This window comes from Alligator sinensis, unplaced genomic scaffold (assembly GCF_000455745.1).
Source record: "Alligator sinensis unplaced genomic scaffold, ASM45574v1 scaffold482_2, whole genome shotgun sequence".
In the NCBI taxonomy this organism is placed as follows: domain Eukaryota; kingdom Metazoa; phylum Chordata; order Crocodylia; family Alligatoridae; genus Alligator; species Alligator sinensis.
The window spans coordinates 442,832-454,162 of NW_005842678.1; the positions used below are offsets into that span (position 1 = coordinate 442,832).

The 11,331-nt window shown below is 41.7% G+C and overlaps 1 protein-coding gene across 28 annotated transcripts in view; it reads left to right on the top strand.

Moving 5' to 3' along the window:
• Positions 1-11,331, top strand: part of DST (dystonin) — a 428,507-nt gene that overhangs the window by 372,944 nt on the left and 44,232 nt on the right. For all 28 annotated transcript variants that reach the window (XM_025215834.1, XM_025215826.1, XM_025215830.1 and 25 more), the window contains 4 exons: positions 4,523-4,684; positions 6,153-6,308; positions 6,528-6,734; positions 7,584-7,703. In XM_025215834.1, coding sequence (XP_025071619.1) covers positions 4,523-4,684; positions 6,153-6,308; positions 6,528-6,734; positions 7,584-7,703 — 645 coding nt within the window. The remainder of the gene's footprint in view (positions 1-4,522; positions 4,685-6,152; positions 6,309-6,527; positions 6,735-7,583; positions 7,704-11,331) is intronic.

Below are 11,331 nucleotides of genomic sequence, written 5' to 3' on the forward strand. Positions count from 1 at the left end.
ACTTTTTATTGTCCTTGATTGTTGAAGCCAGCCTGAGCTCAAGCCCTGCCTTGGCCTGTCTAACTGATTCCCTGCAATAGCGCGCCAGGGAGATATAGTCCTCCTTGGTGGCTGCTCCCTGCTTCCATTGCCTATACATCTCTTTCTTTGCCCCCAGACTCTCCTGGAGTTCCCTGTTTAGCCAAGGGGTTTTTTTTGCCCCCTTACCTCCCTTCCTACGTAATGGGATATACTCCTTTTGAGCCCCAAGGATCACTCCCTTGAGATACCGCCAACCCTCCTGGACCCCCATATGCTCTATGTTCTTGAGTTGCATCCCCTCACTAACTAGCCTTCTAAGCTTGCTAAAGTTGGCCCTTCTGAAGTCCAACACCTTAGCCCCACTAGTTACTTTACCCACCATTCGCTGGATAGTGAACTCAACCAAGTGATGATCACTATCTCCCCAGGCTACCATGAACTCGCATGTTCCCCACGAGATCGTCCACTGTTGCTAAGACCAGGTCAAGCAAGGCGCTACCCCTGGTGGGACTAGACATCACCTGGGTTAGGTGGAGATCCTGCACGCAGTGTAAGAACCTCCATGAGCGGCTTGTTTTGGCTATCTGCTCCTCCCAGCAGATATCTGGATAGTTTAGATCTCCCATGACCACCACCTCCCTCTCCCATATTCTCCCTGTGTGGCATCTGCTAGCTTCCCGGAGAATACATCATCTAGCTCTTGATCCTGATGAGGAGGCCTGTAGTAGACCCCCACAACCAAGTCCTTTTCCCCTGGCCCTCCCTGGATCCTGACCCATAATGCCTTGGTGTTCCCCTCCCTGTCTTAATGGTGAAGACGTATACTGCTCCTTAACATAGAGTGCTACCCCCCCACCCTTTTTCCCCACTCTGTCACGCCTATACAACCTATACCCCTCAATGCCTACTGCCCAGTCATGTGTAGAATCCCACCATGTCTCAGTTAGTCCGACTAGGTCATACTGGGTGCTAGCAAGCAAGAGTGTGAGCTCCTCCTGCTTGTTCCCCATACTTCTGGCATTTGTATAATGACATTTTAGTCCCGCAAATGGGGCTCTTGGTGCCCCTGTGCCTTGATGGTGTGTGTTCCCTTTGATACTTACCTGGTGTGGTCTGGTGCCTTGTTTATGGCTTACCAACCCCTTAATACTTACCTGGTGTGATCTGGCATCTTGTTTGTGGTTTACCAACCCTGGGCCTTACTCCCCTTGGGTCTCAGTCCTCTGATGACATACCCTGGTGGGTTACCCCTCACCTGTCCCCTCTACGGGGTAACCCACCAGGTTGTCGGGGCTGAAGCTATAGGGCACCCATACTCACCTTTCACTAGAGAGGCACTGGTGTGGCATTTCCTGGGGACCACCTCACCACAGACAGCCTCACCACACCATCCAACCCTAGTAGGGTGTAGTTTTAGGTCATTCCATCGGACCAGGAACCTCCACCATCCCCATAGTTTCTACCCTTAACCTCCAGGTGTTGTGGGAGCAGCAGCTCTGGCTGGTGATGTTCTCTCTCTGGTTCCCTGCCACAACTGCCAACTCAGCTCTGAGGTTTATTTTGAGGCTGCTCAGCTCCATCTTCCAATCCAGGAGCTCTCCTGTGGTCATGTGACTGCCTCATTAGGCTGTATTGCACCTGAGGGCTGCTCCACAGCGTGCTCAAACTTCTTAAAAGTGGCAGGCACCAAAGGTGCCTTGCCACAACTGGATAAAAGCCTGAGTCCTTCAAGTCCATGCTCAGATATGAGTGATACCCAATGAACTGTCCTGGCATTTGTGCACATATTCAGGGAGGGGAAGGGGGTTAAAATGCCTGCAGTGTGTTGTGTATTCAGTCTCCCACATTTCAAAATGGTGGCGGACGTGCATTAAAGCTTGTTCAACAAGCTTTAGTTCAAGCACCCCAGCCGCCATTTTGAAATGCAAGGGTGCTAAATACATGAGGCTGTGCAGCACACTGGAGCATGCTGATTGGAATGCTCCAGTAGACTTGATTAATTGAGTTCTAATCAGAACGAGTCAGGGTATACGTAAAAGTGCCGTCTTTGACTCTGATCTTCTAACACAGTTTTCATTAGAAAGCCCTGTTGTTTTATAAATTCTGAATTGGGCAGTAACATTTTGGAATAATGAAAAAGATCTTTACCTAAGACTGATGTTTTGCCCTCAGAATTTGGTAATAATTCTGTTTTGTTTCTGAAATGAAAATTAATGGGATTGTTTATTTCTCAAGGATTTATTACTATTATTTTAAAAGTAATTATTTCAGGAGGCTGGAAGACAATATAAATTATGAAAAAAGAAGTTATGAAAATGAAACCAAAACATCCTAGTCATTTCGCTAGTGCTGAAGCAGGGTTTGATCAGAAGCCAGTGGAACTCTCTGTGTTCTGCAGTTTCCTGGATTTTGAATCAGGCATTCAGAGAATAATTTACTTCCTGGATAACTGAAGAGTGTGTTTTGTAATAATTTTCTGTGCATAGTCAGAAACCTGATTCCTAGAGTCACCTGTCCTAGAGTTTCCTGTGACTGACTAAAAGACCAAATTTATGTAAGGAGAGCTTAACAGTAGTTTGAAACACGTGTGAACTTGGCCCTGATTCATAAGATCTGCTTTAAACTATCAGTATTTAAGTCAGTTTGCCTATATCCTACCTGCAAAGTGAACAGGTTACCACTTGGAGGCAAAAGAGAAACTGGGTTGTAATTCACAACCCCAGCTGGACCAACTATCCTGGTCTGAAATAATGCTCAAGTTGGATGAGAGGGAATGTAGATGGAAGTGGGAATTAGGGATAAGGTAAGAGCCATACTGCCTCTGGAGTAAATGATATGTTCTGTGGCCATGTGCATATGGTCAACTTACATACCCTAGAAGCTGCACTTTGGGTGAGCTAATTATCACCAATCGGCGATAAGGCTATTTAGCTGGGCTTAAGCTACATCTGTAGCTGGTTTTGGTTTTGGAGGAAGCCTGTACAAACCAGCATGATGTGTCTGAGTGTGACGGCTAAGAATGATAAATTTATTGTTTAGCAAAGGCATAAGTGATTTAATTAGGTTCTACCTTTTTCAAGTGCTGTCACCAAGGAAGACTTTGCTTCTGCTACACAAATGCTTGCTCCTCTTTATGTCCTTCATTTCATCCTTCTTAAGAGAAAGGAGGAATTGGGAGGGAGCAGTCTGGACAAGTACTCTTTTAATAGGCAGGGGTCAGAGGAGGGGGAAGAATTGAAGCCTGTGAAAATAATTACTCAGGGGTGCTGCATTTCTTCTTTCCCCTTCCTGTAATATTGTAGCAGCTCAGGTTTCTCCCTTTCTTATCCCAGAATAATTGTTGGCTCCTCAGCTCTCTTCATGCTCTTTGGATACAAGGGACACTGAAAATCAGGAAGCCAAGACTTGCCAGAGAAAAATCTCCTCCTCCTCCTTCCTTCCCCACTAGCTATTACTTGTTCTGTAAAACACTGCTTTAGCTTAAGAGTGAGAGTCTGCCCTGCTGGTACATTTTGGGAATATAATTATGATCATTTGTATTTCAGTTCCCATCAGATTAGGACATGTGTGCTGTTATGTCCTGGATCATACCAATTGCTTGTATGCAGTGGTAAAGCAATCAGACCCAAAGTGTAAATTGGCCAGAAAAGAAGTGAAAGCAGCTAGTAAAAACAGCAGGTGCCTGTACACAAATGCTAAGGGTACTCCAACACACTGTAATTACAGCGCATCGGAACGGACTCCATTAATTGAGTCTGCTGGAGCGTGGTAATTACCGTGCTCCAGCAGCTTCCCATCTCTTGTCGAACAAGCTTTAGTTCCATCTCTTCGAAGGAGCTTTAGTTCAAGCACAACTGCTGCCATTTTTAAGCCAGGGTTGCTGATACATGAAACGGTGCTTTAATTAGAAGTGGCTCTTAGATCTGCTCTAATTAAAGTGCCATCACCCCCACCCCTGGAGCATGTGTAAAAGTTGCCAATATTACCTATACCAACCAAGTCAACATCTGGCACCATGCCTAGCGGGTGAAGGATGATATGCATGGGGTGACAAAGGAGGAGGCATGATTAAGCTGCCTTTGCATACTTTCCCACCCACTTCCGGGAATATGTTGGTAGCTCTTGGCCTGCAGAGGGTGGCAAATGGCTTACTTTACAGAGATTGCCAAACTTTGTCCTGTGAGTTAAGTACATCTGTCAGATCAGGTTCCATGTCAGGAATATATGTAAGATGTATATGTGCATGCCAGGAACCTTACATACATATATATATATTCCAAAAACAAAAACAAAATCCTGAAAAATTATCTAGCATGCCATGAAAGTTTTCCTTTCCTGAATAATTGAGTCCTTTCTTTGTTAATTTGGCCTTTTCTGAACTGCATATGTTTTCTCTATTAATCTATGTGTAAATCCCCCTGAAATACAGTATTTTTAAAAGCTAACATTGTAAAGGCTATTGAATTTTTACCATAATTTTTTTGGCCATTTCTTAATTTAGGAACTGTGTGCTGCCTTTGAAGCCAAAGAAGAGGCATACAAGTGTCTGATGCAGAAAGGCCAGCAGATGCTTGCAAGATGCCCAGAATCCGCTGAGGCAAATGACATAAATAACTTAAAAGAAAAATGGGAATCAGTACAAACAAAACTCAGTGAAAGAAAAGTAGGTGGCTTTGAATAAAAATAGAAATAGGAGCAATGTATTTAAACATTTTATAATGATGAATCATTGTATCTATAGTGCATCTATATTTACTCAGCCTCTAGGATTTAGGATTTTTATTGTGGGACAAAGATTTATAATTCACCAGTGGACTTGTAAGGGCCGAAAGGTTAAGGCTTTAACATACCATTATTTGCGTGGAAGGGAAATTTGTTCTAAAAATATATGAAGAGACATGTTTGTTTTGCGGAGTGAGGGCATTTGTTGTTTTATTACAGAGATTATGGACATAGCGAAAGAGAAAATAGTATTTTCTCATTGCTTTGTCAACACAAAATTGCTGTATTGATTTTCCTAGCATTTTGGTCAATATAGGTTTAAATATTCCAAACAATTGTGCTTCTACCCATTGTCCTAGAAAACTGTTTTCTACTTTAGTATGTTTTGGCATCATGATTACCCTGATGTAAAATGTAAATTTTACTACTTTTAAATTTCATTTTATTTTCAATTTTCCATGAAGTAGCGCCCTTTTTCTTTGGCCTGAGTCAAGCTGGTGATAATGATGTTATCAATGGGAGTCGGCTGTCAAATGTATGGCAACAGCATATTAAAAAAAAAGTAAAAAGAGTATTATCAATACAAATGTTTGTCTCTTGTAATGTGAATATATAATGAAACAATACCAAAGTGACAAAAACAGCCCCATCACAACGGCCTGTAGGGCTGCAATGTTCAGCAATATGATTGGCTGAACATCTCTAAATGATTTTTTAATATTTCATAAAAATCTGCACGCAACTCTAACCCACATGATCCTGATTCAGGCAATCAAAATTAAACATGAACATTATTATTCATGAATGGCGTAAGTTATTTAAATAATAGAAGGGAAAATAAACTAAATCAGCAGTTCCTAAAGCATGGGATGATCCACAAGGCCATAGTAAGTGGTGCATAGCCAGGCCCTATTTGCTTTTATAGCAGCTACTAACAGGTTGGTGATAAAGTGCCTGGCAGTCGGAGAAATTTTGAGGGTTGACAGTGGTCATTAGATAAAAAAACTTGAGAACCACTAAACTAGATGACCTGTGAAACCCTTCCACCCCTATACTTTTATGACTGTGCTTATTTATGTCTGTCTTGATCTGACAAGTTGTGTTGTTTCATTATTACCAACCAGTGAGCACCAGAAGGAGGAATGCTCTGATACAGAACAACATACTCCTGAAATTAGCTGCTCTGTTGTCTGCTTTTTTTTACTATAATTTTACTGCTGTTTTTCCTTATATGACTCTGTTTATATTTCGTAGGCTTTTATTTTGAAATGCAGAACATATAGACATTGAGTTGGAAAATTGTTTAAAAAATAGCGGTTCTTTCTGGGATCCAATCAACTAAAATGATTTATTCAGGTAAAGCATCCATTAAATAGTAACTGCTATTAAATGATAATATATCTTTACAGACCAAACTGGAAGAAGCCCTCAGTTTGGCAATGGAGTTCCACAACTCACTTCAAGACTTCATCAACTGGCTTACCCAGGCTGAACAAACTTTGACTGCAGCTTCTCGGCCAAGCCTTATCTTGGATACTGTCTTGTTTCAAATTGATGAACACAAGGTATTTAAAAAAACAAATGTGTAGTATAATTCACCCACTCTTTGGCGGTTCTGTGTTAACATCCAAATCAACTTTATGATGCTGTCACTCAGAAAACGTTTTTATATCTTTTAAATAGCATTTTATAGCCTTTTCTGCAATCCCATCTTTTTTTTTTTTTTATATTTGTTGAATGAATCAACAGTACAACAGTAAGTACAAATATCTTTCTTTTGCAAGGTGTTTGCCACAGAAGTAAATTCTCACCGTGACCAGATCATAGAGCTAGACAAAACCGGAACCCATCTGAAATATTTCAGCCAGAAACAAGATGTTGTCCTTATTAAGAATCTGCTGATTAGTGTACAGAGTAGATGGGAAAAAGTAGTTCAGCGCTTGGTGGAAAGAGGAAGAGCTTTGGATGATGCAAGGAAACGAGCCAAACAGGTAATCTCACAGTTATTATACAGCTCTTTGAACTTTTCTGTAATTAAATCCAGATTCTCAAAGTATATGATGTTTTAAGGAAGTCTGGGGTTAGTGTAACAGACTGTTGAGTTAGTGAAGCAATTGCTGTGATTCAGTCATAGAGTCCAGTCCACTTCATTTGGAAAGTAAAAACTTCACTTTTAACCCAAACAGTGATTTCTGTCTGCAATACAATATAGTCTGTAAGGGAAGAGTTAAAGTACAGCATCCAGATGCATATGAGTGCCTTCTCTCTTTCAAAAGAAGTGACATAATCAGCCTTTTGTTTTAAAGAGTGGTATGGACCCATTTCACAAGGATGAGATATAGTCCTGTGTTGCCTTTCTAGAAGGAGGGTTTCAGCAAAATATTTTACTGCTCTTGCCCTAATGGCTGGTCCATACTTCAGTAAATTACAACTTCCTTACTGTTTTGAGCAACCCTTTTACTAATGAGAAATGTAATCAGGAATCTTAGCTGAGTAGAAACTGAATGAAAATGGAGTGTCTATAGAGCACTTGCAGAAAATGCATTCCAACAGAAATTGCCAAGATGTGTTCAAGACTCCATGATTTGAATGAAGCATATGTGTACAACCTGATGTATAATTGGCAGTTGATTGTGTTAGGAGGTCAGACTAGCTCAAGTGAACACAGGACTGTGACTGGTACCTATTCAGGTGCCATAAAAAGAGGGTCCTCCTCATTCTTCCACATCTGTTAAGCAGCTGTTCACTGTCTGTCTCCAAGCAGACATCAGGATTTGTGAGTATTTTATGTACCAGCATATTTGTACATTTGAGTAAATCAAAATCCCACTTTTCTGCAGTTCCATGAAGCCTGGCACAAACTTATGGAGTGGTTGGAAGAGTCAGAAAAGTCATTGGATTCAGAACTTGAGATTGCAAATGATCCAGACAAAATTAAGATGCAGCTTGCTCAGCATAAGGTAGGTCATGAACGATTAATTTATAGGCTGCCTCGTAAGAAAGTCTGTCAGGCCTGTGCAGAAGGAAATAGATTTATGACATCACTATGATAGAATATTTACCAACATGGAAATAAAATACTTGCTCGTTTCCAGATGGAAAATAAAAAGAAAAGGAGAAGTGGGGAAGTTGGGAGAGGAAGGACTCCTTATGGTACCTGTTCATCAATAATATAACATCATGGAAAGTTTCAACAAAAGTGAAAATAATAGATCAAAAAGGAAACACTGTCAAGAGTTATATTATAGTCTTGGCATGAAACTCCCAGAGATACCATCAAATAGTTTGGTTTTGAAATTACTTCTCATAGGTCAGTGTTCCCTTAAAAGTGAACTATAACCTGTATTTTGAAGTACAGTGAAATTGTCAGTAGTAAGGGTAAAACTCAGGGTAAAATCAGGAGAGTGGGTTTTTGGTTGTAGCCAGGTTGGTCTAAGGACATAGGCAGCTAAGGTTATTTGGGTAGATGTGATATCTTTTATTAGACCAACTGAATAGTTGGAAAAAAGTTCTTAGCAAGCTTTGGGGTTCAGTTACCCTTCTTCAGACATACGGAGTCTCTGCTGTTCTGAGACTCCAAAAAACGAGAGAAGCTTAAAAGTGTGGTAGGATGTCAGTGAGAATGTAAATAGGCAGAAATTAGAAAGACAAAAGGTAAAGCAGAGTGGGGAGGGGGAAGAGAGCAAGGGGAAAAAGGCTAAAGGGAGACATTACAGTGATAGAATACAAGGTGGAAAAGAAGCTGTCAGTGAAAATAGTTGGAGATCAGGAAAACAGGAATGAGAGAAGCTGAAAGTGTGAGAGGATGTAGTGAAAATATAAATAGGTAGAAAGGAGAAACAAAAGGTAAAGCATGGGAGGGAGGGGGAAGATATCAGGGGGAAAAAGGCCAAGGGGAAACATTACAGAGATAATAATACAGGGTAAGAAAGAGGCTCTCAGTGAAGAAGGAAATAGTAGGAAATCAGGGAGACAAAGGACAAAGAAGGAGAGGAGGGGAGAGGCGCGGAGGGGAGGGGAGAAAAGGTCAGGGAAAAAATGTAGGAAGTCAGGTCAAGCAGGTACCTGGTGAATCAGATGTCAGGCAAGCTGTAATGTGTCATAAAACCAAGGTTTATATTGAGTCCATAATTTTTTGTATCCAGTAGAATTATGAAGTGAAGTTCGTAGGCTCGTCTACTGAAGGTGTTTTGTAAGTTCCCATTGAGGATCAAAACTGAGAGAGCGAATTTCTAATGATTGTCCTGTGAGAAGTGTGCCCCCACAGGTAGTTGGGTATTCTTGTCTTTGACAGATTTTCGGTGTACATTCATTCCGGTATGCAGATGTTGTTTGGTTTCTCCAACAGGGCATTTGGTGCATTGAATGAGATGTATAACATTTCTGGAGGTGCAGCTGTAAGATCCAGGAAAGCTGTAATATACAGCCAAGCTCTCTGATAACACAGAATTTGCAGTGATGAGAATACCCGTGACTGCCATGTCATGAATCTCAAAAAGGCCTTCAGCCAACAAGGACACTCCTCCAGAGAGATAGATCGCATTTTTGAAAGTCACCTGGATACCACGTGAAGAATTGCTGCAGTACAAAACGAAAATGCCCACAAACCGCACACCCGAAGGGTGACATTTCACCCTTCCCTGGTACCTACATGGAAAATCCTCAAACAATTACAACCCATACTAGAAGATCCCTCTGTTAAAGAGATCTTTGTAGAACCACCTATCCTAACCTTTAAACTGTCACTGAACCCTGCTAACTTCATCACCAGAATCAAACTCCCTATGACCGAAACCACACCAAATGGATCCAGAGAATGCCAGCACAAGCAATGCAAAACCTGCCAATATATCTCCACCACCTCCATAATAACTACATCCCACAACAGATCCATCAACATTCCTGGATCTTACACCTGCACCTCCAGAAATGTAATATATCTCATCCAGTGCACCAAATGCCATGATGGAAAATATGTTGGAGAAACCAAACAACTTTCTCAATGTGAGGATGGAGTTTACCTAGAAAGGTTGTAGAATCTCCATCCCTAGAAGTTTTTAAGACCTGGTTAGACAGTTTTTAGACAGGGATGTTCTTACCTTGAGCAGGAGCTAGACTAACTGCCCTCCTGAGGTTCATTCCAGCCCTACTTTTCTGTGGAAGAATTTTCTAAGGCATGAAAAAAGATGCAAGTAGAAGACAATGATTTTCTGCTGTGCAGATATAGATGTGCTTTCTGCTCCTCTTAATCAAGTTCATGGTGCTCCTCACATTCTTTAGTTCTGCGTCCTGTTCTCAAAAGGTTAGTCTACCAGCTTAGTTCTTTAGGACAAACACTTTCTACCCCTTTAGAGTCTTTCTGCTGAGCCATTGCGTTTGTTTACCTTGACAATAGCCACTATAATTTTTAATCTCTTTCAACTTCCATGATGTTTTAAGGTTTGTGTATCAAAATGGAAAATATTTCCTTTAATTGCAGAAAGCTGGCAGTTTATCATGCAAGACTGACTTTACCTGTGTTTGCTATTAAGATAATTTAATAAACTTTTGTTACCATTGTGTTGTGCTAGTTCTGCATTTTAGTGGGCTCTGGGGATTGCTGTTGCTGCCAATGTTTAAAATCAACTTACAGAATTACAGAAAAATGTTACTGCTAAGATAATCCTTCTTGCCTGTCTGCCTCCATCACCCTTCTATGAATCCTTCCATTCCTCCCCCACACATTTATTCAAACTTTTTATGATTGTAGTCAAGGCATTACGTAACTCTACCTCTCAGATTTCCACACTCTAGTGTTTTATCAGCCTGTCTGCTAACCTCCCTTCTTCCCCACCTCAATATCCATTTATCCGTTTCTCTGACAAACCTCATGCAAGTATCTCTCTCATATTTCCATTCTTTCTTAAACTTCCCCTAAACCAGGGGTTCTCAACCAGGAGTATGCGTACCCCTGGGGGTACTTTGAAAGGTCCCGGGGGTACATGGGAGTGGGTGGGCACGGAGCATTGCTGCCTCACTGGAGCAAGCCTGGAGCGAGAGCGGCAGTGCCCTTCTGCAGGCTGCACGGGTACTGTGCTGCTGCCTCTCGCCACCCCTCCACTCTGCTTGTCATTCAGTCGCGCCCCCCTCCCCTCTCTGAGGTTACACTTGTTAAAAAAGGGGCCAAGGGGGTACACTTAGTAAAAAAGGTTAAAAAATCCTACCCTAAATCAGCCTTCCTCAAGCTGACTAGCAAACTCATTGGCCTTCTCGTTTTAAATGTTCCTCTCGTTTCTTTTCTTCCTGCATGAAAAGGTCTGCTGAGGTCTTGTCTTTACAAGTTTTATTTAAATCTCATGAATATGTCTGACAAGGGTTAGGGTGGAAAATGGCATAAGGATATTGGGATTGAATAATTGAATAGAGAATGTCTTTCATCAGTCCCATGGGACACCCATGCCCACTACAGGACAGGGAGGTCTGGGTAAGGGAGATCCCCTGCCCTCCATCAATGCTGACCTTGTGAAGGAACACCTTGAGAGGCTGGACACCTTCAAGTCAGCTGGCCCTAACAATCTACACCCCAGGGTACTCAAGGAGCTGGCAAGC